Source organism: Hyperoodon ampullatus, assembly GCF_949752795.1.
Source record: "Hyperoodon ampullatus genome assembly, chromosome: 8".
Taxonomy (NCBI): Eukaryota; Metazoa; Chordata; class Mammalia; order Artiodactyla; family Ziphiidae; genus Hyperoodon; species Hyperoodon ampullatus.
In genome coordinates, this window is record NC_136921.1 from 34,830,743 (window position 1) to 34,856,809 (window position 26,067).

At 39.7% G+C, this 26,067-nt stretch overlaps 1 protein-coding gene across 4 annotated transcripts in view; it reads right to left on the minus strand.

The window, feature by feature from the left end:
* The window catches only part of CDK15 (cyclin dependent kinase 15), a gene marked incomplete at both ends in the record, with an annotated part of 99,362 nt that overhangs the window by 29,451 nt on the left and 43,844 nt on the right, over positions 1–26,067 (minus strand). For all 4 annotated transcript variants that reach the window (XM_079709778.1, XM_079709777.1, XM_079709776.1 and 1 more), the window contains 2 exons: positions 1,618–1,681; positions 8,387–8,480. In XM_079709778.1, coding sequence (XP_079565904.1) covers positions 1,618–1,681; positions 8,387–8,480 — 158 coding nt within the window. The remainder of the gene's footprint in view (positions 1–1,617; positions 1,682–8,386; positions 8,481–26,067) is intronic.

Here is a 26,067-nt window from a genome sequence, read left to right on the forward strand (position 1 = left end):
AGTAAACTCAAGCAAAATCATTAGAAATGATAAACTATTTGGAAATCCGAACATCATTTAGCAATGCATACAGGTCATTCACAAAGCAGCTGAAATGACTCTACAGTCGGTCTTTAGCTGGTGTAGGTTTTCCACAGTCCTGGTCAGTTCAAGGTGCCTGAACCGTATGTATAGCTGTTTGAGCAAAACTATTAGATGCTGGAGAAAAAAGTAAAAAAATTCCCATCCTCCTATGTCTTTTGTTTTCCTTTTTTTTTTTTTTCTTTTTCGGTACGCGGGCCTCTCACTGCTGTGGCCTCTCCTGTTGTGGAGCACAGGCTCCGGACGCGCAGGCTCAGCGGCCATGGCTCACGGGCCCAGCCGCTCCACGGCATGTGGGATATTCCCAGACCAGGGCACGAACCCGTGTCCCCGGCATCGGCAGGCAGACCCTCAACCACTGTGCCACCAGGGAAGCCCATGTTTTCCATTTTAATTGTCTTTGAAATCTCCTTACAATTTCTTGCTCTCATAAAACCCTTCCAGGATAACCTCATACCAAAGTTAGTAATGACAACAATTTGGGGAAATTCCATTTTTAGTTACGGGACAATGGAATAATATAGAGACTGGAAAATCAGACTTGGGCCACATTCTCCCTAATTTGTACATATTTATACCTCCCCTTTAATCCTTCCTGCAAGAGTCCAGCTCTGGTATGGCCATTACTTGCTTCTCAACCTCTGATATGGTCCTTCATCCTATAGCTCATTGCTTGCCTCCTCTCTTCTGTCTCAACATCCTTAAAGTGACAACTGGGTAATCTGACCTCTCTGGCATGTCCTTGGGACCATTTCTCAAAGACATCCCCCATGGCAACACTTCCACCCCCAGGAGCCAGTATTGGAGGACAAAATGTGTGACAGAAAATGACCAAGTGTTAGGTTTAGAGACAATGGATGAACTCTGATACAATCTAGAGACATGTTACCTGGCTTGTCCTAGGCCCATTGAGCCTCTACTTCCCCCCTATTGTATTAGCTTTCTTTTTATACTTTATGAGATACAATAACCTAGCAAATAAACTCAATGATAGTCACTGGGCTCAAAAATGAGACCATCTTTTGAGTTGTCCTTTTAAGCCATTGGGTATTTGGAAATGGTTGTGGAATCCACAGTAACAGTCATTCCAGATTGTTATTCAGCTTGTTACTTGTGTTTTACAGAGTTGGAGAACTGATCTAACCTCAACTACTATTTCAGTGATGTCCTCCTTGTAAAAAGATTAGTCAAGGAATATGAGTCTAAAGATCTGTCTAGGGCTTCCCTGGTGGCGCAGTGGTTGAGAGTCCGCCTGCCAATGCAGGGGACATGGGTTCGTGCCCCGGTTCGGGAAGATCCCACATGTCGCGGAGCGGCTAGGCCCGTGAGCCATGGCCACTGAGCCTGCGCGTCCGGAGCCTGTGCCCCTCAATGGGAGAGGCCACAACAGTGAGAGGCCCGCGTACCGCAAAAAAAAAAAAAATCTGTCTAGAGCTATCTACACTGTTAACAATTAAAGAGGGACACCCTGTTTGTGTGGCCAGTGCTCTCACACTGCGAATTCTCAGAGCTTTCGGAAGCTCAAGCCAATATTACCTGGATTGTAGTTAGGTAGCTTGGAAACTCCAGGCCAGCTATCCTCTGTAGGGACTCCCAGCACCTATATAAAGCCAAAGAAAGACAAAGAAAGATGAGGGGGCGATAAGGTGGATGGAGCAGGTATGGAGACATGAAGGACACATCAGGGAGGAAGAAGGAAGAAATGAATGTATATCACATTATGCCAGCTGATGTGTAAGAGAAAGAAACTTTAGTGTTTCCAACATTTGCAGTTTCGTGGGCAAAACTGCAGTGTATTTCTACGGTCCTGTGTGTCAACATGACTGGGCTAAATGATGCCCAAGATAGCTGGTAAAACATTATGTCTGGGGTGTCTGTGAGGGTGTTTCTGGAAGAGATTAGTATTTGAATCGGTAGACTGAATAAAGAGATTGGCCCTCACCAATGTGGGAGGCATCATCCAATTGATAGAGGACCTGAATAGAACAAAAAGGTGGAGGAAGGGCAAATTTTCTCTCTTTCTTCTTGAGCTGGGACATTGTCTTCTCTTGCCGTTGGACATTGGAGCTCCTAGTTCTCTGGCCTTCAGATTCTGGGACTTAAACCAGTGGTCCCCTTAGACTGAATTATACCACCAGCTTTCCTGGTTCTCCAGCTTGCAAAGGACATATCTCAGCCTCCATGAAATCACATGAGCCAATTCCCATAATGAATCACAAGAGATACACACACACACACACACACAAATACATACATATCTCCTATTGGTGCTGTTTCTCTGGAGAACTCTGACTAATACAGATCATAAAACCTTGCTTAAAGTCATATTCTCATCCCAAAATATCTACAGACATACCTCGGAGATATTATGGGTTTGGTACTACAATAAAGCTAATATTGTAGTAAAGTGAGTCACACAAATTTTCGGTTTCCTGATGCATATAAAAGTCATGTTTACACTATACTGTGGTCTATTAAGTGTGTAACAGAGCAATGCACATACCTTAATTTAAAAAACCAATGTACATACCTTAATTTAAAAATGTTTCCTCACTAAAAATTGCTAACCATCATCTGACAGCGCAGGGTTGCCACAAACCTTCAATGTGTTAAAAAAAAAAAAAAGCAATGTCTGCAAAGTGCTATAAAATGAAGCACAATAAAACGAGGTATGTCTGCTGTACTGCATGATCACCATACATTAGGATGCTGCATTGGGAGTTAGGAATATAAAAAGACAGGAGTGGTAAAGTGTCCCTTTGCCTTACATCAGATGACTGTATTTATATATATATGTCTCAACAGGAGACACTTGACAATTTAAATTATGCCTCAGCATGGGCATTCAGCTGTTCCCCGATGTGCTCAAATTAAAAAGGATTCAGATTACTGACCTTTAAGCAGTGGAATGTTGGCTAAAAATGATCCCAAACCTAACTCTAGTCTTTTCTACCAAATTCATCTCATCTGCTTGTTTTCTCTGTGGCCCAGCAGCTTGGAACATGGTATTTGGTTTTTAACTGGTGGATAGTGATATTAACACCATCACTTGAAAAAGAGCCCACTTGTACTTTGGATTACCAAACTGAAGCTTTAGTTTTTAATTACTATAAAAAGTCTTTGGGAGTATAAAGACAAACACTTCAGATTTTAGATGGTGCTGTTACTGTGAGTTCCCTTGTAGGCAAAATCTTACCGTTCTTTTAAGATAATCATAAAAGCCCAATGTCAGTTATATCAAGGAGCCAGAATAATACTGTTTTGTGAAATATTAATAAAACACTAGTAGTTTTCATACACCACTACAATATAACTCTTCTTAGAAGCATATCTCAGTACAAGTCTTTATAGAAGCATCTCTCATAGAAAAAGCCTAGTGAATCCATTTGTAAAATGCTGGATACAGATGCTGGCCCAATTGTTATGGCAGGAAGTCAATTGCCCAACAATGACTGATAATAATCAATGAGGAATCCAGTAGGCTCTTAATATTTACCAGCTTGCTGACTAGGACTCTAGCCGAGAAGTACACGTTGTGGTGTCTGTTAAGCTTGTCCTCAAACAAAAGACACTGAAGCGCCATTTTCCCTCACATAATAAAAAAATTAAGCCACCCAGTAGAAGCTTCTTTCTTTGATCCATTCCCTAAACAAACTGAAAAGCCACTGAGAGGATTACAGGCTTTTCCTAGCAGCCACCCTGAGCTGGAGGAAACACTAAGAATCCTGGAATCCATTTTGAAAAACCAACTGGACTAATTCTTCTTTTGTGGGAGAGAGCCAGAGGATGGGAAGCTAATTCTTCTTTGTTAGCCTACCATGTTATGTATTTGCACAGATGTGCATGTAAACAGGTGGGTGGGATGATTCACACGTACCCCTACATCTTCTGTTGCCTGGCAAAGCACAATGAAAGAAAGTAAAGATAATGAAGAGAAAGCGATAAAGGAAATAAATAACGACCATATCCATATTTTCACTAAGGTGAAAGTTACCAGAATGGTTGGTTACTTTGTATTATTGTGTAATTAAAGCCAACAAAATGGGTACCAACAATTTTGGAATATTGTGCTAAAAGCTTTAAGCCTGAGATTTTGAAAGTTCAAACAAAAATTCAATATCCTTTATTTGGAAATTTGATGCTCAGTTTTTATTTGAAAGTTATTGAATTCATTTTCACTTGAGAAAATTACTCAATCTCCGCTTCACTGACTGGGAAACTGAAAACCAAAAATTGTTGATTTACTCCCTCCCTGAAGGCTCTTAAAAGGCAGCTAGTGAGTGCTGTGTTTGAAACCACAGTGGGCTGCAAGGGCTGTTTTCTGCCTTTGTTGGAATGGAAACTGAAGGCATTTTGATTAATGGCTTTAAAGTCTGCATCATTTATTTTATTCTGATTTTAGAACCACATCTGGTATTATTTGCTAAAAATACTTATTGAAAGAATTAGATTTCTAAAAAATTGATTAAAAATCGATGACAGCCATTCAGATGTAAACACACACACACACACACGGAGGCATTTCAGAAAGATGGTAAAATAAAAATTCAGGACTTATTATTATGTCTTTATTCCTAAGTGTGAGATCTCAGAATAAATGTAAAGAAAAGTTGTGATTAGAGGTTGGGAGATGTAGACTAGACCATTACTTTCAAAGAAGCAATTCCTACATCAAGTATCATAGAACCCGAAATAGACCACCTTTAGTAAAACACAACTCAGGAGCCATTTGTAATGTTTGAATTTCCAAGCTGCTTGGGATGTAGTAGTGTAAGAGATAACACACTGTTGAATGTGGTTCTCTCTTTGTCCTCAGAGCATGGAACTACAGATGTGGTAACAAAACTGTGGCCTCTACCTGCTTGGACAGAACCAGGGGGGAAAAGAGATGTAATGAATCTGACCTCTTGGTGCCCATAAAGGAGAACTAAGCAATATGGAACTATCTCCTGATAAGCACAGATTGAAAATCAACAATGAGCTATACAAGTCAATAAACCTGAGAAATAACCATGGGGCTTGTGGGGAGGGGACAATAAACAGAGAAGAATATTATGATTAAAAATGATAGAAGCTACAATATTCTCTTAACACTTTGTTCAAAGAGGTCACAAGTTCATGGAGTCAGAAAATCAAATATACTTTAAGATGCTAGAGACCCAGGGAGATAAATTATGAGACTTGCGTTACCACCTAACCTGAAGTTAGGGCTGGGTTCAGAACTCATGTCTACTAACACCAAGCCAGTGTTATTTCTAATGTGTTTACTTGTTTTATATTTGTAATGAGTTGTCATAAATGTCAAAATAAAGTCCTTCTGATTTATTGCAGTGTGATAAGAATAATGGTAGACGTGAACATGGCTTCCTGGGCGGGACCTGTTGGACCCATTTGTTAAGACACATTTGTTTTGGCTGCATCACTCATGTTTTTTTGGTACTTTATGTCCAGATACAAGTCCAAAATTTTCACTTAGTGAATTACCTAAAACATCTTCAGATGGCCAGTGTCAGCCACCAAGACCAGTCCCAGAAACTTGAACCAATAGCTAGAGAGCCATCAGGTCCTGGGAAACGTCTAACTCATTCTTTCTGTCCCATGATTTCTAAGTGCTATGCTAAATGCAAAGAACTGTAAAATGATTGCTTTTAAGAACACGATCATTTAAAAATAGGAAGTAATGTAAAAAAATCAGTTTATATATAACTCTTCAAATATCCTAATAGCTTACCTTAGCTCAGTATTATAATTTTTATTAACTATCTATATATACATACATCATTTTGCATCTATACATAGTTTATGTTTGTTTTACATATATTTACTTATATTCCACCCATCACCCCACCTAGACTGAACAACAGGTGAAAGCATAGATCATGCATTTTTCCTATTCTTTCCATTTTTCCATGCCTTGTAACATCTTATAAGACAATGAGTGTCCAATAAATATTGTGTCCTGATTTAATGGCTAGGAAAAACTTTTCAAATGTGTAAAAGATCACTGCAGGGTCTGGTCTAGGCAGTGCTAGCTAAGCTTCCTCTAATGTGGACAAGAAGTGATATTAAGTGGAAGAACAGAACAATTAGGTGAAATATTAGGAAATGCCTGTTAACGGTTTGGTCATTGAAACACCTCTATGAAAATAATTTCTATGAGAGAGAAAGCAAACATTTATCGAGCACTTATGGCACATGGGGCTTGTTATGCATTTGATCTTATGAAATTCTCACAGCAAGGTTAGAAAGTCATTATCACTAGCCCCATTTAACAAATGAGGAAACTGGAGTTCAGAGGGACTACATAACTTGCACACGTCCGTCTCGCTAAAAAGTGGCTAGAATTCAAATGCTGGTCTTCGACTCTAAAGCCATTAATTACATTAGGCTGCCTCCAGTTTAGATGATGATATCATCCAGTGATACTTTTTGAAGGTAGCAGTTCTTGGTCTTGCAGGGTAGTTGTTTTTTTTTTTTTGCGGTACGCGGGCCTCTCACTGTTGTGGCCTCTCCCATTGCGGAGCACAGGCTCCGGACGCGCAGGCTCAGCGGCCATGGCTCACGGGCCCAGCCGCTCCGCGGCATGTGGGATCTTCCCGGACCGGGGCACAAACCTGCATCCCCTGCATCGGCAGGCGGACTCTCAACCACTGCGCCACCAGGGAAGCCCCGCAGGGTAGTTTTGAGAGAAAACAAACAAACAAAACTTTTGGCTTGAAAAATGTTTTTTTTTTTTAGTTTGTGAATGCATCCCAATTTTTCCTATGTTCCTCCATAATATCCCCAATGTTTCCAAAAGAAAGCTTAATGGCAGTGATTAATCTCTATAAAATGTCTTAATTTCACAAAGGACATTTTACTTTATTTTGACATTCACAAAGCACAATGTTTTCTGGGTCATGAATCTGTAGCACTAGACTGGTTTGCACAGAATATCTTCATAAAGGTGAGCCATTGACCCTCCAGACACTAGCAACTAACTCTTCCCTTTTCCTAAATGTTCCCTGAGGATTTTCCTCACCTTCATGTGTGCATTAAAGATAAACTCAGGTTTTTTTTTTTAAATAAATGAAGGACTCCACAGTGGAGACACAATTCAAAAATGAAACTTTAATACCATTCCTGGAAAGGCAAAATATTTGGGGCCACTGAATCAAAATCATAAAGAAGTTTGAGAAAAGACAAGTTTCCTCACCTGCACACAAAAATCCCACTCTGCAATAGTTCCCAAGATACCTGATTGGGAAGCTGTTAGCAAGTATGCTCTAGATGCCTGCTTGAAGCAAGCAAACTTGAAAGGGAGCAGAATCCAGGATACAAGCGATACCCTCCCCCCACCCCAGTTTAAAGCACTTGACACATGCTACAATGTGGATGGATCTTGAAAACATTACACTAAGTGAAATAAGCCAAACACAAAGGACAAATCCTGTTAAGATTCTACTTTCATGAAAACCTAGAATGGGCAAATTCATGGAGACAGAAGGTCGATGAGAGGTTACCAGGGGCTGGGGGCAGGGAAAATGGGGAGCTGGCTGAGTGGATACAGAGCTTCTGTTTGGGATGATGAAACAGTTTTGGAAATGGATGGTGGTGATGGTTGCACGGCAATGTGAATGCATTTAATGCTATGAACTGTATCCTTAAAAATGGTTAGAATGGTAAATTTTATGCTATATATATTTAACCACAATTTAAAAATCATCAAAAAAAAAGACAGCAATATATAAATGACTATAGTACATGGCATACAAGCTACCAGGGACATAAAAATGAAGTACATAATGGTGCAAATGAGGGAGGGATAAATAATGAATAAAGAAATGGAACCACACACACAAAAGCACCCTGTTACCTTAGGGATCTGGTTTTGGAGGAGCATGATACACAGCATACTTCTCTCACACTAACATGGGAAGCCTTTGTTTTATCAGGGTTCTATGAAAATTCAGTGTCTTGTCTTCAGTTGACAAGGATCCAGGGCCAAATATATGGTAGACTTAGAGCTGGGGGTGGCCGGGCAGGGATGTGTTTAATTAGTAATGGCAGAAATTGCCCTGGGAGGTTGAGACCATAATCACCAGAAGCAAGTGGATTCATGGGCTGCCACGGGACAACGGGGGGGTCCTGACCACTCATTCCCAAGGTACTCATGCCCCTGGCAAATACCACAGTTTCCACAACCCTTAAAATATGGCTTACTCTCTCAAAGCAGGTGGACTGCTTCGTTTGTCTCTAAGGAAAATTTGGTTCAAAGTTTGTGATGCATATATTTTTTTCTTCCTAAGAGGAATTCTTCTCTTACCTCCCAGATCTTCTCCAGCTGTTCAAGGATGTTGGAAACCCCAGGAAACAAGGGTTGACCCTGGAACATTTCAATAAAGATGCAGCCTGCACCCCTAACAAGGAAATAAGAGTCAACCCAATGCTTTCAAGGAACCCATACATGCAAAACTGAACTACTAGCATTTCACCTCCCAAGAAATACTCTGAGGACAATTAGATAGGGGCCACATACTATGAAAAGTCTTGGCAGAAAAAGTCCCTATGTTAAACAAAAATAAAAACAGCATGCAGCTTTTTGTTAAAATGGAACGCAATGGGCATTTAGGAACACAGTATAGAAAGCAAACATTTGAGTTCATTCAAGCTCATTAACAGTCTATGAGAGGAGGGGAAAGTACTGAATCTCCAAACTGAATACCCTCTTTCACTGAAACTAAGATGCTATCATTGTAAGAAGCATCATTATTGTATGTACTTTTAAGAAACCAAGAAACAAACAAACAAACAAAAAACCCACAAGTTAAACTGTGATGATCAGAATGTTTCTTTCATATTCATTGAAAGGGCTGTTACAAATTTAATTAGACAGATTATTTCACCATATAGCATACTTATACATGCAAAAAAAATGGAATATTAAGTGGAAGAAATTGGTTTCGGTACTCATCAAACTTTTTTTTTTCTTTTTTTTGTTTTTGCGGTACGTGGGCCTCTCACTGTTGTGGCCTCTCCCGTTGCGAAGCACAGGCTCCAGACGCGCAGGCCCAATGGCCATGGCTCACGGGCCCAGCCACTCCGCGGCATGTGGGATCTTCTCGGACCGGGGCATGAACCCGTGTCCCCTGCATCAGCAGGCAGACTCTCAACCACTGTGCCACCAGGGAAGCCCTCATCAAACTTTTTGACATTCAGCATTTGACTCAGACTCTTTGATGTCTGTATTTATCCATGGTATCGTCCTTTGACGGTATCGTCAGCAGTTTGATGATACAGCATTTCTTAGAATAATCCATAAAACAACCAAGAGTCATTGGTGCTGGGGCTCCTAAGCTGACCTTGCAGTTATGTGTTAGCCCACTTTTGACTCCAGCTTAAAGAATGTTGCTAAACATGTCTGATTCACACCTTCTCCACAATCATTTTGTTCCTAGGGGTTAAAAAGAAAAAAAAAAGAGGTCTCCTGTCTTCCAAGTTACTGACACCCATTCTGCAAGTTTTGATGCTGCCATGTTTGGTGTCCACACATGTACAATGGTAACTACAGTCATAACTGAAGCATGGCTGACGGCTACTCTAAGATGCTACTGATTTTAAGACGCATCCTGATTTAACAGAGAATGTGCACCTTAAAATAGATTAAATAGGGAGAAATATAAATTTTCTTTCCTACTTAGTCAAACTGGAGGATAATTCCTCAGGAACAGTAAGAAGTAAGATCTATTTTGCTAATAATGCACATTTTTACTCTTACAAATCTTTATTTATTTATTTATTTTTAGCTGTGTTGGGTCTTCGTTGCTGCACGCCGGCTTTCTCTAGTTGCGGAGAGCGGGGGCTACTCTTCGTTGCGGTGCACGTGCTTTTCATTGCGGTGGCTTCTTTTGTTTCAGAGCACGGGCTCTAGGCATGGGGGCTTCAGTAGTTGTAGCACGTGAGCTCAGTAGTTGTGGCTCGTGGGCTCTAGAGCGCAGACTCAATAGTTGTGACGCACGAGCTTAGCTGCTCCGCGGCATGTGGGATCTTCCTGGACCAGGTCTCGAAACCCTGTCTCCTGCATTGGCAGGCAGATTCTTAACCTCTGTGCCACCAGGGAAGCCCCAACTCTTACAAATCTTTTGAGAATGGTTCAGGTGACTGATTACAGAGATTATCCCCATGGTCTAATACTTCCCGAGTTTTGATGCCAAATCCCTTTCACCATAACACATAATCTTGCAAACTCCCTTAATCGTCTAGACGTTTTGCTGTGGCATGATAAAGAAGACAATTTCAGTAAAACTTTTTTTTTTTTTTTTTTTTTGGCTGTGTTGGGTCTTCATTGCTGCATGGGCTTTCTCTAATTGAGGTGAGCGGGGGTTACTCTTCGTTGCGGTGCACGGGCTTCTCATTGCGGTGGCCTCTCTTGTTGCAGAGCACGGGCTCTAGGCGCGTGGGCTTCAGTAGTTGTGGCACGTGGACTCAGTAGTTGCAGCTCGCGGGCTCTAGAGTGCAGGCTCAGTGGTTGTGGCGCACGGGCTTAGTTGCTCCGCGGCATGTGGGATCTTCCCGGACCAGGGCTCGAACCCGTGTGCCCTGCATTGGCAGGTGGATTCTTAACCACTGGGCTACCAGGAAAGCCCTCAGTAAAACATTTTATTATAGATCATCAGATTATTAAAGAGTTATTATGAAGTTCATTTTAAAATGGTCCTTAATATTATTCATACGTATTTATTACATATGATAAATTTTTACTTTTTCCATCTGACTGTAGACACATGCTATTTAACTTACTTTGTGTAGGAGAAAGCAGATTTCTTGATAAACAAGTTTAAGAATAATTTTTATCTTGTGTCTAGTTTGGGGAGAGAATATATATTAAAAGAAAGACTGACATTTAACTGTATCTTATCACCTCAAAAGACACAAAAACTATTTTCATGACCTAATATTTGGTTTGCATGTAAAATAATCAATTAGCTTATTCTTAGAATTTTGTATACATATAAATAAGAGGTATCAGACTAAGTTTTGCAGGTAGTTTTTTGTTTTTTTTTTCCTCAAACAACAGGTTGTCTTTATCCCTAGTTGTTAAAAAGCTAATTTAGATTAAATGGCCACCGTATTTTCTTTTTACTGATTTTTCATGTACAAGAGACATCTTGATATGTGACACAAGAATTTTGGGAATTCCCTGGCGGTCCAGTGGTTAGGACTCGGCACTTCCACTGCCGGGGCCCGGCTTCAGTCCCTGGTGGGGGAACTAAGATCCCATAAGCCATGCAGCACGTCCAAAAAAAAGAAAAAAGAAAAGAATTTTGATCAGGCAAATATAGCTTAAGAATCTGGTGCACAGTATCTTGAGGTGAATTTTTAGAATTATTATCATTTTAAGACTGCTTACTAGCTTGTTTTTAAATATCCATGGTCTTTTTGCTTCTTGCCTTTAAAGCAACAGATATAAAAGGTAAAAATTAAACAATACATGGAGAATAATAAAAGTAATAGGAAACTGCCAAATGGTTAAAAAACATCCTGGTTGCTAGCAATGGTCAACAGTGAGATAAGCCAGCTGAAAAACTGAGGTGGTGAATACCATCAAACTGTCTCCATCCACCTCCCCTCATGCCTTGTCTATGCATACTTGAAAGGTCTCAAATCATTTCATTTTGAAGGAAAACACACACACACACACACACACACACACACATATTTATGTATCTGTGTGTATAAAACACATGTAATTGTTTATTAACTGACACAAAATAGAAATGGAAATGTAACAGCTTTTGAAGACTTAAACCAACCCTCCATCCAGTACCCTAACACCTTCCAGAAACCCAGGGGCTCGCAAATCACCAGAAGGCCTGCGGGCATTTTAAACAAGGTTCAAACCATAGTCATTGCTAGGTAGTGGACCTGTAGTCCACTTTTTTCCCCTCCCCTCAAAAGGCTTTCATGGCTTAGAAAAAGCTTGTTGCCTTTTTATGTCCTTTCATACTGGTGGCTCTGGGGAGCCGAGAAGGAAGCCCTTTTCGTTACAGTTTCTTAGTGCCCTTTACCTTCTGCACCACTAGAACAGTGTACACAATGGTGTAAACATATTGGAGAAAGCTGGATTTTAAGGCCATTGTGCAAGTACTGCAATCTAACACAAGATATTTGCACTAAGAAATAAATGCTAATATTTGGTTGAAATTCCCATTTGTATTTGCATTTGTATGGTTGGTGCCATATAGGCATTCTCTTGAGTCTTTCTTTTTAAGCTTCACTTAGGGGCAGGTTAAAACCTTTCTCACCTAACAATCTGGAGTCTAAGGTTATATATATATAGTGTGTGTGTATGTGTGCACATGTGCAATGCACTTAGAACACTTATAAGACAAACAAAATTCCTAAATCAATTGTATTTCAGGACCTAGAATATCCGTATCATAAACATCAGTGCACTGGTAAGAAAATAAGGCTGTACACCTTAAGTTTGAAAAGGAAAGATATTTTTCAGGTAAGCATTGTTCTTTAAAAACTATATGATTCATCTTCCTATTTTTCTCATTTATTCTTCAGAACTGTTTTTTTTCATTTGCTTTGTAAACAAGTATTGTGGCTTTCATATTTTTTATTTGCTTCTTAAACAAGTTGTGTGGCTATCATCTATTTTGCCCATCCCAGACTAGCCTTAAAGCAAACTTTTTTTTTTTTTTTTTGCGTTACGCGGGCCTCTCACTGTTGTGGCCTCTCACTGTTGTGGCCTCTCCCATTGCGGAGCACAGGCTCCGGGCGCGCAGGCTCAGCGGCCATGGCTCACGGGCCCAGCCGCTCCGCGGCATGTGGGATCTTCCCGGACCGGGGCACGAACCCGCGTCCCTTGCATCGGCAGGCGGACTCTCAACCACTGCGCCACCAGGGAAGCCCAAAGCAAACATTTTAAATAATCTGGACATTCAGGTCTAGATAGGGAACCAGCTCCTATTTCCTTTTACTCCTCTGTTTTGTTCTTAAATCTTCATTCCTGTGGCTCTTCTTACCCTACATATCTTTAGGCTTCTCAGAGGATTTCTGCTCTCTGGAGATGCCCTTGGGGCAGCTCATGTAGATGAAGCAGAACTTCACATGCAGGAGAAAAAAAGACCTGGTGATATCAAAGAGTGAATCCTTCCAGAAGGGAGAGATGCAATGGGTCATTTTATTGCTCCAACTGTGGTTCTTCAGTCAAGTTAGACGAGACAGCTTACGTATTTTCTGCTTTTTCTGGCTCTCTTCCTAGTCTTTTCTCTATTCTGAGCATGAACAAATTCTTCCATAAGAAAGAAAAAGATTCCTCAAATTCCTTAGGCAATCTCTGGAGAAATAAACCATCTCAGGAGTTTTAGGTTTGGGGAGGTGCAAGGAGTACATAAGAACATTGTTGGGAGAAGTGAATCAGTATTTCATTTTCCACTATTGACATTAATTCAGAACAGCATGATATATGGCAGTGACATGATATTTCCATTTGCTTTCCCTGGGCCACTCTTTATATTTGGAAGTTTTCAGCAAGAAATCTGACCACAAAGAATCTCTCAGGCAGTGACAACTTTCCATAGTCCTAAATCCAGCAGCTGCCTGTGGTTAGTTTTGAATAGAGGACTTGTCTACCAAAATAAATCCTTCTTTAAAACCCAGTTCACATGGTTCTGAAGAACCTAGGGGCAGGACAGGAATAAAGATGCAGACGTAGAGAATGGACTTGAGGACACGGGGAGGGGGAAGGGTAAACTGGGATGAAGTGAGAGAGTGGCATGGACATATATATACTACCAAATGTAAAATAGATAGCTAGTGGGAAGCAGCCACATAGCACAGGGAGATCAGCTCGGTGCTTTGTGACCACCTAGAGGGGTGGGATAGGGAGGGTGGGAGGGAGATGCAAGAGGGAGGAGATTTGGGGATATATGTATATGTATAGCTGCTTTACTTTGTTATAAAGCAGAAACTAACACACCATTGTAAAGCAATTATACTCCAATAAAGATGTTAAAAAAAAACAAAACCCAGTTTACTACAACATGGATGAACCTTGAAAACATTATGATAAGTGAAATAAGCCAGACATGGAAGGATAAATATCGTATGATTCCACTTATGTGAGGTTCTAGCGTAGTCAAATTCATAGAGGCAGGAAGTAGAATAGTCGCTGCTAGGGACTGAGGGGAGGGAGTAGCAGGGAGTGATTGTTTAATGGGTACAGGTATTCATTCTGGGATGATGAAAAGTTCTGGAGATGGAGAGTGGTGATGGCTGCACTCGATGCCACTGAAATGTACATTTGAAAATAGTTGAGGGCTTCCCTGGTGGCACAGTGGTTGAGAGTCCGCCTGCTGATGCAGGGGACACGGGTTCGTGCCCAAGTCTGGAAAGTTCCCACATGCCGCGGAGCGGCTGGGCCCGTGAGCCATGGTCGCTGAGCCTGCGCGTCCAGAGCCTGTGCTCCGCAATGGGAGAGGCCACAACAGTGAGAGGCCCGCGTACCGCAAAAAAAAAAAAAAAAAAAAGAAAATAGTTAAAATGGTAATTTTTATGTTATATATATTTTAACACAATACAAAAAAGTAAAAACAAAACCAAAAACAGTGTAATCATCCTAAAACACTGAGGTTTTCTCTTCACTGAAGTTGCTAATGGAATCTTTTAAGGTCTGAAAAAGTAGCAGAAAGAGAAGAAAAGATGTTGGGAGATTAGAGGATGGTGGTTGTAAGTGTTGGGAATAGCCAGTATGTCTTACTTGTATAGTTTCCATAATCTAACAGTTTGCTCTGGGCTTCCCACGGACTCTGCTGTTCCCCAGGGTTTACTGTGAATGAGAGGCTCTTGCACTACATGTTATAATTAGTTTCATTAAGACAAAGGCTCTAACGCTCACCCAATGTCATCTGCCTCCTACAAAGGCATTCAGTTTGTATCCTACAGGGTTGCATGCCTAGCAAGATAGGATTTTTTTCCCCTTTTCTTCTGTTGTAATCTTTTCCCTGCCCATTTCCCTCTTATCACTCTGAAAAGAAAAAAAAAGGGGGAAGAGGAATCCCAGGGTAAACACTCAATATCTAACAGTTACATAGAGAGTGAACAAATATAGTAAACAGTGGAAAATGCCTATTATTCTATTTCATTACTTTTTGAGTTTTACTGGACAAACAATAATAATGAAATCAATAAGAGTAATGACAATAACTCCAACTTACAGCTGTACTTTTATTCTGTAAGTGTCACCATTATTCATCAATGGAATAACATACGCTTTTGTATATGTAGTAAAAAGTAAGGGATACATAGTTTAAAAGAGATTTAAAGAATTGGTGCATGAGCTGAAGAAATTATCCAAATGCAGCACAGAAAGTCAAGGAGACTGAAAATATGAAAGAGAGGATAAGAACCATGGATGATAGAAAGACATAGTCTAATAATCTTTCATTGGAGCTCCAGAAAGAGAGAATGGAATAGAGGCAACACTCAAAAAGAAAATGGCTGATGAAAAACATGAATTCATAATTGGAAGAAGCACCATATGCAACAAGCAGGGTAAGTGAAAAAAAAATCCACGCTAGACACCTTATAGTGAAAACTGCATAGTAACAAAGGCAAAGAAAAAATTCTTTAAAACATCCAGAGAAAATGGGAGATCACCTGAAAAAAGGGAAAGACAATAAGGCTAAAAGTAAACTTCTCCACAATTAGGCTAAGAGCAATCTTCACAAGAGCAGCAATGGAAGACAAAGCTGGGGAAATGGTATCTCCAAAGTTCTGAGAGAAAATAACTGTCAATCTACAATTAAAACCTTAGCATGACTACCTTTCAACAATCAGAGTTTACCTTAAGAAACAAAAGCAGAGTTTGCCACCAACAGGCCGACACTAAAGAAAGTTCTAAAAGATTTATATCAAAAGAAAGGAAAATTATTCCAAAATTAAGATTTAAAGTGCATGAAGGAATGATGAACAGTTTTAAATTTATTTGCACTTAATGAAAGTAGCTTCAAAGTATACAAAGCAAAAATGAATAGAATTGTTCATTGTTGACAAATCAACAATATATCAAACAACTTCAATACATCTTTCCCTGATAACTTAAGCAGACAAAAATTATATAAAGACAATGTGAATAACACAATTAACAACCTTGAAGTTTTGACCATATGTAAAACCCTGTACCCAACAATTCAGGAATACACACCCTTCTTGAACACACAGGAAATAATTGAAAACACTGATCACGTACTGGGCTAGTGCTTCTAACAAAGCCAGTGCTACTTCACTATCTTTGGTGAAACACCAGGTTTTTCTCAATTTTTTGGTAACCTTTAATTTTGAAATAATTTAAAATTTAAAGTTGCAAGAACAGTAGAAAGAACTCTTTTATATTCTTCAAACAGATTCACCAATTGCCAACATTTTGCCTCTTTGGTTTTATCATTTTATCTGTCTATCTATCTATCTATCTGTCATCTATTTTTTCTGAAACAGTGGAGAGTAAGTTGCAGATACAATGACTCTTCACCCTTAAATACTTCCGCATGTATTTTCTAAGTACAAAAGCGTTCTCTTACATAACAACAGTGCAATTATCAAAATCAGGAAATTTAACATCAATCCCAATAGTACTATCTAATCTACAGTCCATATTTATTTATTTTTATTTTATTTATTTATTTATTTATATTTTTTTTACATCTTTATTGGAGTATAATTGCTTTACAATGGTGTGTTAGTTTCTGCTTTATAACAAAGTGAATCAGTTATACATATACATCTGTTCCCATATACCTTCCCTCTTGCGTCTCCCTCCCTCCCACCCTCCCTCTCCCACCCCTCCAGGCGGTCACAAAGCACCTAGCTGATCTCTCTGTGCTATGCGGCTGCTTCCCGCTAGCTATCTACCTTACGTTTGGTAGTGTATATATGTCCATGCCTCTCTCTCGCTTTGTCACAGCTTATCCTTCCCCTTCCCCATATCCTCAGGTCCATTCTCTAGTAGGTCTGTGTCTTTATTCCTGTCTTACCCCTAGGTTCTTCAGTTCTTCATGACATTTTTTTTCTTTCTTTTTTTTTTTTTTTTATATGGGAACAAAGCTATGAATTCTTTTTTTTTTTTTTTTTTTTTTATTTTTTTTTATTAGTTTCTGCTTTATAACAAAGTGAATCAGTCATACATATACATCTGTTCCCACATCCCCTCCCTCATGCATCTCCCTCCCTCCCACCCTCCCCATCCCACCCCTCCAGGCGGTCACAAAGCACCGAGCTGATCTCCCTGTGCTCTGCGGCTGCTTCCCACTATCTATCTACCTTACGTTTGGTAGTGTATATATGTCCATGCCTCTCTCTCGCTTTGTCACAGCTTACCCTTCCCCTTCCCCATATCCTCAAGTCCATTCTCAAGTAGGTCTGTGTCTTTATTCCCGTTTTACCCCTAGGTTCTTCATGACATTTTTTTTTTTTTAAATTCCATATATATGTGTTAGCATACGGTATTTGTCTTTCTCTTTCTGACTTACTTCACTCTGTATGACAGACTCTAGGTCTATCCACCTCATTACAAATAGCTCAGTTTCGTTTCTTTTTATGGCTGAGTAATATTCCATTGTATATATGTGCCACATCTTCTTTATCCATTCATCCGATGATGGACACTTAGGTTGTGTCCAGCTCCGGGCTATTGTGAATAGAGCTGCAATGAACATTTTGGTACATGTCTCTTTTTGAATTATGGTTTTCTCAGGGTATATGCCTAGTAGTGGGATTGCTGGGTCATATGGTAGTTCTATTTTTAGTTTTTTAAGGAACCTCCATACTGTTCTCCATAGTGGCTGTACCAATTCACATTCCCACCAGCAGTGCAAGAGTGTTCCCTTTTCTCCACACCCTCTCCAGCATTTATTGTTTCTAGATTTCTTGATGATGGCCATTCTGACTGGTGTGAGATGATATCTCATTGTAGTTTTGATTTGCATTTCTCTAATGATTAATGATGTTGAGCATTCTTTCATGTGTTTGTTGGCAGTCTGTATATCTTCTTTGGAGAAATGCCTATTTAAGTCTTCTGCCCATTTTTGGATTGGGTTGTTTGTTTTTTTGCTATTGAGCTGCATGAGCTGTTTATAAATTTTGGAGATTAATCCTTTGTCAGTTGCTTCATTTGCAAATATTTTCTCCCATTCTGAGGGTTCTCTTTTGGTCTTGTTTATGGTTTCCTTTGCTGTGCAAAAGCTTTGAAGTTTCATTAGGTCCCATTTGTTTATCTTTGTTTTTATTTCCATTTCTCTAGGAGGTGGGTCCAAAAGGATCTTGCTGTGATTTATGTCATAGAGTGTTCTACCTATGTTTTCCTCTAAGAGTTTGATAGTTTCTGGCCTTACATTTAGGTCTTTAATCCATTTTGAGCTTATTTTTGTGTATGGTGTTAGGGAATGATCTAATCTCATACTTTTACATGTCCCTGTCCAGTTTTCCCAGCACCACTTATTGAAGAGGCTGTCCTTTCTCCACTGTACATTCCTGCCTCCTTTATCAAAGATAAGTTGGCCATATGTGCGTGGGTTTATCTCTGGGCTTTCTATCCTGATCCACTGATCTATCTTTCTGTTTTTATGCCAGTACCACACTGTCTTAATTACTGTAGCTTTGTAGTATAGTCTGAAGTCAGGCAGCCTGATTCCTCCAGCTCCGTTTTTCGTTCTCAAGATTGCTTTGGCTATTCGGGGTCTTTTGTTTTTCCAAACAAATTTTGAAATTTTTTGTTCTACTTCTGTGAAAAATGCCAGTGGTAGTTTGATAGGGATTGCATTGAATCTGTAGATTGCTTTGGGTAGTAGAGTCATTTTCACAATATTGATTCTTCCAATCCAGGAGCATGGTATATCTCTCCATCTATTTAAATCATCTTTAATTTCTTTCATCAGTGTCTTATAATTTTCTGCATACAGGTCTTTTGTCTCCTTAGGTAGGTTTATTCCTAGATATTTTATTCTTTTTGTTGCAATGGTAAATGGGAGTGTTTTCTTGATTTCATTTTCAGATTTTTCATCATTAGTGTACAGGAATGCCAGAGATTTCTGTGCATTAATTTTGTATCCTGCTACTTTACCAAATTCATTGATTAGCTCTAGTAGTTTTTCGGTAGCATCTTTAGGATTCTCTATGTATAGTATCATGTCATCTGCAAACAGTGACAGCTTTACTTCTTCTTTTCCAATTTGGATTCCTTTTATTTCCTTTTCTTCTCTGATTGCTGTGGCTAAAACTTCCAAAACTATGTTGAATAAGAGTGGTGAGAGTGGGCAGCCTTGTCTTGTTCCTGATCTTAGTGGAAATGGTTTCAGTTTTTCACCATTGAGGACAATGTTTGCTGTGGGTTTGTCATATATGGCCTTTATTATGTTGAGGAAAGTTCCCTCTATGCCTACTTTCTGCAGGGTTTTTATCATAAATGGGTGTTGAATTTTGTCGAAAGCTTTCTCTGCATCTATTGAGATGATCATATGGTTTTTCTCCTTCAACTTGTTAATATGGTGTATCACATTGATTGATTTGCGTATATTGAAGAATCCTTGCATTCCTGGAATAAACCCCACTTGATCATGGTGTATGATCCTTTTAATGTGCTGTTGGATTCTGTTTGCTAGTATTTTGTTGAGGATTTTTGCATCTATGTTCATCAGTGATATTGGCCTGTAGTTTTCTTGCTTTGTGACATCCTTGCCTGGTTTTGGTATCAAGGTGATGGTGGCCTCGTAGAATGAGTTTGGGAGTGTTCCTTCCTCTGATATTGTTTGGAAGAGTTTGAGAAGGATGGGTGTTAGCTCTTCTCTAAATGTTTGATAGAATTCGCCTGTGAAGCCATCTGGTCCTGGGCTTTTGTTTGATGGAAGATTTTTAATCACAGTTTCAATTTCAGTGCTTGTGATTGGTCTATTCATATTTTCTATTTCTTCCTGAGTCAGTCTTGGTAGGTTGTGCATTTCTAAGAATTTGTCCATTTCTTCCAGGTTGTCCATTTTATTGGCATAGAGTTGCTTATAGTAATCTCTCATGATCTTTTGTATTTCTGCAGTGTCAGTTGTTACTTCTCCTTTTTCATTTCTAATTCTACTGATTTGAGTCTTCTCCCTTCTTTTCTTGATGAGTCTGGCTAATGGTTTGTCAATTTTGTTTATCTTCTCAAAGAACCAGCTTTTAGTTTGGTTGATCTTTGCTATCGTTTCCTTAATTTCTTTTTCATTTATTTCTGATCTGATCTTTATGATTTCTTTCCTTCTGCTAACTTTGGGGGTTTTTTGTTCTTCTTTCTCTAATTGCTTTAGGTGCAGGGTCAGGTTGTTTACTCGAAATGTTTCATGTTTCTTAAGGTGGGATTGTATTGCTATAAACTTCCCCCTTAGAACTGCTTTTGCTGCGTCCCATAGGTTTTGGGTCGTCGTGTCTCCATTGTCATTTGTTTCTAAGTATTTCTTAATTTCCTCTTTGATTTCTTCAGTGATCACTTCATTATTGAGTAGTGTATTGTTTAGCCTCCATGTGTTTGTATTTTTTACAGCTCTTTTCCTGTAATTGATGTCTAGTCTCATAGCATTGTGGTCGGAAAAGATACTTGATACAATTTCAATTTTCTTAAATTTACCAAGGCTTGATTTGTGACCCAAGATATGATCTATCCTGGAGAATGTTCCATGAGCACTTGAGAAAAATGTGTATTCTGTTGTTTTTGGGTGGAATGTCCTATAAATATCAATTAAGTCCATCTTGTTTAATGTATCATTTAAAGCTTGTGTTTCCTTATTTATTTTCATTTTGGATGATCTGTCCATTGGTGAAAGTGGGGTGTTAAAGTCCCCTACTATGATTGTGTTACTGTCGATTTCCCCTTTTATGGCTGTTAGTATTTGCCTTATGTATTGAGGTGCTCCTATGTTGGGTGCATAAATATTTACAATTGTTATATCTTCTTCTTGGATCGATCCCTTTATCGTTATGTAGTGTCCTTCTTTGTCTCTTCTAATAGTCTTTATTTTAAAGTCTATTTTGTCTGATATGAGAATTGCTACTCCAGCTTTCTTTTGATTTCCATTTGCATGGAATATCTTTTTCCATCCCCTTACTTTCAATCTGTATGTGTCTCTAGGTCTGAAGTGGGTCTCTTGTAGACAGCATATATATGGGTCTTGTTTTTGTATCCATTCAGCCACTCTGTGTCTTTTGGTGGGAGCATTTAGTCCATTTACATTTAAGGTAATTATTGATATGTATGTTCCTATTCCCATTTCCTTAATGGCTTTGGGTTCGTTATTGTAGGTATAGTCCTTCTGTTGTGTTTCTTGCCTAGAGAAGTTCCTTTAGCATTTGTTGTAAAGCTGGTTTGGTGGTGCTGAACTCTCTCAGCTTTTGCTTGTCTGTAAACGTTTTAATTTCTCCATCAAATCTGAATGAGATCCTTGCTGGGTAGAGTAATCTTGGTTGCAGGTTTCTCTCCTTCATCACTTTAATTATGTCCTGCCACTCCCTTCTGGCTTGTAGAGTTTCTGCTGAGAGATCAGCTGTTAACCTGATGGGGATTCCCTTGTGTGTTATTTGTTGTTTTTCCCTTGCTGCTTTTAATATGATTTCTTTGTGTTTAATTTTTGACAGTTTGATTAATATGTGTCTTGGCGTATTTCTTCTTGGATTTATTCTGTATGGGACTCTCTGTGCCTCCTGGACTTGATTAACTATTTCCTTTCCCATATTAGGGAAGTTTTCAACTATAATCTCTTCAAATATTTTCTCAGTCCCTTTCTTTTTCTCTTCTTCTTCTGGAACCCCTATAATTCGAATGTTGGTGCGTTTAATGTTGTCCCAGAGGTCTCTGAGACTGTCCTCTGTTCTTTTCGTTCTTTTTTCTTTATTTTTCTCTGCATCAGTTATTTCCACTATTTTATCTTCCACCTCACTTATCCGTTCTTCTGCCTCAGTTATTCTGCTATTGATCCCATCTAGAGTATTTTTCATTTCATTTATTGTGTTTTTAATCGATGCTTGATTCATCTTTAGTTCTTCTAGGTCCTTGTTAACTGTTTCTTGCATATTGTCTATTCTATTTCCAAGATTTTGGATCTGGGAAATAGAATCTTGGATCAGCTTTACTATCATTATTCTGAATTCTTTTTCAGGTAGACTGCCTATTACCTCTTCATTTGTTAGGTCTGGTAGGTTTTTATCTTGCTCCTTCACCTGCTGTGTGTTTTTCTGCTTTCTCATTTTGCTTATGTTACTGTGTTTGGGGTCTCCTTTTTGCAGGCTGCAGATTCGTAGTTCCCGTTGTTTTTGGTGTCTGTCCCCCGTGGCTAAGGTTGTTTCAGTAGGTTGTGTAGGCTTCCTGGTGGGGGGGACTAATGCCTGTGTTCTGGTGGTTGAAGCTCGATCTTGTCTTTCTGGTGGACAGGTCCACGTCTGGTGGTGTGTTTTGGGGTGCCTGTGGCCTTATTATGTTTTTAGGTATCCTCTCTGCTAATGGGTGGGGTTGTGTTCCTGCCTTGCTATTTGCTTGGCATAGGGTGACCAGCACTGTAGCTTGCTGGTCGTTGACTGAAGCTGGGTGCTGGTGTTGAGATGGAGATCCCTGGGAGATTTTCGCTGCTTGATATTATGTGGAGCTGGGAGGTCTCTTGTGGACCCGTGTCCTGAAGTTGGCTCTCCCACTTCAGAGGCACAGCACTAACTCCTGGCTGCAGCACCAAGAGCCTTTCATCCACCCAGGTATGTGGGGAGTTTCTTGCCTTTTGGGGGGTCTGAGGTCTTCTGTCAGCGTTCAGTAGGTGTTCTGTTGGAGTTGTTCCACGTGTAGATGAATTTCTGATGTATCTGTGGGGAGGAAGGTGATCTCCGCGTCTTACTCTTCCGCCATCTTCCTCCGGCTTCCTTAAATTCCATATATATGTGTTAGTATACGGTATTTGTCTTTCTCTTTCTGACTTACTTCACTCCTACAGTCCATATTTAAATCTCACTGATTGTCCCAGTAGTGTTCTTTAGCTCCATCTCCCCCAGCATCCAATCTAGGAACATGCATTGTGCTTAGTTGGCATATCTTTTTTTAGTCTCTTTTAATCTGGAACATTTCCTCAGCTTTTCTTTGGCTTTTAAAACCTTGACTCTGTAGGGGAATGGAAAATGTCACCCCAAAATATGCCACCCTGCCATAAGAATTGTTGTGAGCTGAAGGCAACTGAGAAAAAGCAAACACCAGATGAGCTCTTTGCCTCTCCCTAGCTGCCTGAAAGGAGGGCATAAAATCCCCTTATAAAGATGTCCCCCATTCCCATCCCAGGAGGGGAGAACAACCTTATCACCATATGTAGAGATGGCACCAAGAAGAATCTATGTAAACAAATCTTGCTAAGTAACCCTTATCTACCACCAGGGTGCCCCATATACATATTCACCTTCCACAATTACCACCCCTAAAGAGTCCAGAAACTCCTTTCCGGGACTTCCCTGGTGGTCCAGTGGTTAAGAATCTGCCTTCCAATGCAGAGGACATGGGTTCGAGCCCTGGTCAGGAAATTAAGATCCCACATGCCAGGGGCAACTAAGCCCGCACATTGCAACTACTGAGCCCACACACTCTAGAGCCCACGCGCCACAACTAGAGAGCCCACACACCGCAACTACTGAGCCCATGCGCTCTGGAGTCCGTGAGCTGCAACTAGAGAGAAACCTGTGCACCACAACGAAGAGCCCTCGTGCCACAATGAAGATCCCGTGTGCTGCAACTAAGACCTGACACAGCCAAATAAATAAAATAATAATAATAATAATAATAATAATAACAAAAGAAACCCCTTTCCTTTGTCTTGTTCCTTCTCTAAAGTGTATTGTCCTTTGTAAGAATGGTATAAAAGCCTCCAAGGCTAGCTGTTTCTTTGGGGATTTTCTCTTCTTTCCATGAAGTCACTTCCTCTGTGTCACATAAAACCCTTAACATAAAATAAAATGTGTGTGCTTTTCTCCTGTTAATCTGTCTTTTGTCAGTTTATTTCACAGACCCATCCATTGAACCTCAGGGGACAGAGGAAACTCCTTCCTTCCCTACAACGCTTTTAAAGCGTACAGTCTAGTTACCTTGTAGAATGTTACTTAGACTGAGTTGATCTGATGCTGCCTCACGATGTGACTCTGGTTATGCTCTTTTTCTGCAGGAAAACCACGTATATGATACTGTCTCTCCAGTGTGTCCTATTAGGGGGCACACGATGTCAGTCAGTGCCATTATCAACAATACTAACTCTAATCACTTGATTAAGGTGATGTCTGCCAAGCCTCTCTACTATAGTTACTATTTTTTTCTTTTGTAATTAATAAGTAATTTGTAGAGAGGCACTTTGAAACTATGTAAATAAATATTTTATTCCTCATCAAACCTTCCCCTCTAGTTTAGCTATGATGCTTCTTGTTTGAACCAACTATTACTATATTGCAAAATAGTGATTTTCTAATTCCGTCATTTCTTTTCCAGTTATTATTTGGCATTCTACTGTATAAAGGAGCTTCCCTTCCTATCTATCTATTGATCCATCCATCCATCCATCCATCCATCCATCTATCTATCTACCTTCAGTATGGACTTATGTATTCTTATGTTATTCAGTGGTAGAATACATTACATTACTCTCACTATTAGGATGCTCAGAAGGTACCAGCTTTGGCCAGTGGGAGTCTCTTCAAGCTGCTTCCCACATCCTTTTACATATTTGCATCATTTTTTGATCACTTTGTTAAAAAATATTCTGGCTTAACAAGATGTTCCTAGCTCATCTTATACTTTCCCTGACCCAGCCTCAGTATTGGCTACTTCTCCAAAAAGGCCTAATTCTTTTCAGTAGGGAATGGCATTATGAAAGCAATATCTGAGTAGCAGACCAACACTTACGTAAAATACAATAATATATTTCTTTTTAAAAAAAATGTACCTAGAAGAATCAAATGCGAATCCTCTCTGAGAGACCACACTTCATCCGAGCCCTCAGAAAAAAAAAAAATCCCACAAATAAAATTCCAAGGATACTTAGCATATCATTGTCAAAAACAACAAAACACGCATGGAAAAAAGATACCATGTGCAAGAACCAAAAGAAACAATAAACAACAGAAACAGACTTACAAGGAAGGACCTTTGCTCTAGATATGTAAGAGCTTAGAGAGGAAATTATAAAACTTTACTAAACGGCATTAAAAATGAGCTAAACAGATGGAGAATTATACCATGTTTAAAAATTGAAAGAGGATATTACAAAGGTGTTAATTATCCTCAAAGTGTTCTATAATTTCAATGCAATTCCAATGAAAATCCCACTAGGGTTTTTCATGAAACTTGAAAGACTGAGTGTAAAATTTATATGGAGAATCAAAGGGGAAAAATAGGCAAGATACTCCTGAGGAAGAAGATGAAGTAAGTGGTGAGACTTGTCCTAGCAGATATCAAGTATTATTATAATGGTATAGAAATTAATACAGTAGGATGTTGGTACAGGGACAGATAAATTGACCCCAGTAGAACAGAGTAGAGAGCTCAAAACGGACCTATGCATTTATAGAAACCTGATATATGAGAGGTTTGGCATGCAGATTGCTGAAGAAATTAGGGTGAGACCACTGGGTTAGCATAGAAAAAGTCAATTTCCAATGTATTAAGTATTTAAAGTGAAAGGAAAAATTTTACAACTTTTAAAAGAATGTATTGGGGGCTTCCCTGGTGGCACAGTGGTTGAGAGTCCGCCTGCCGATGCAGGGGACACGGGTTCGTGCCCCGGGTCAGGAGGATCCCACATGCCGCGGAGCGGCTGGGCCTGTGAGCCATGGCCGCTGAGCCTGTGCGTCCGGAACCTGTGCTCTGCAATGGGAGAGGCCACAACAGTGAGAGGCCCGCGTACCGCAAAAAAAAAAAAAGATTGTATTGGATATCATTTTGGCCTCAAGGAGGGAAGGATTTTTTAA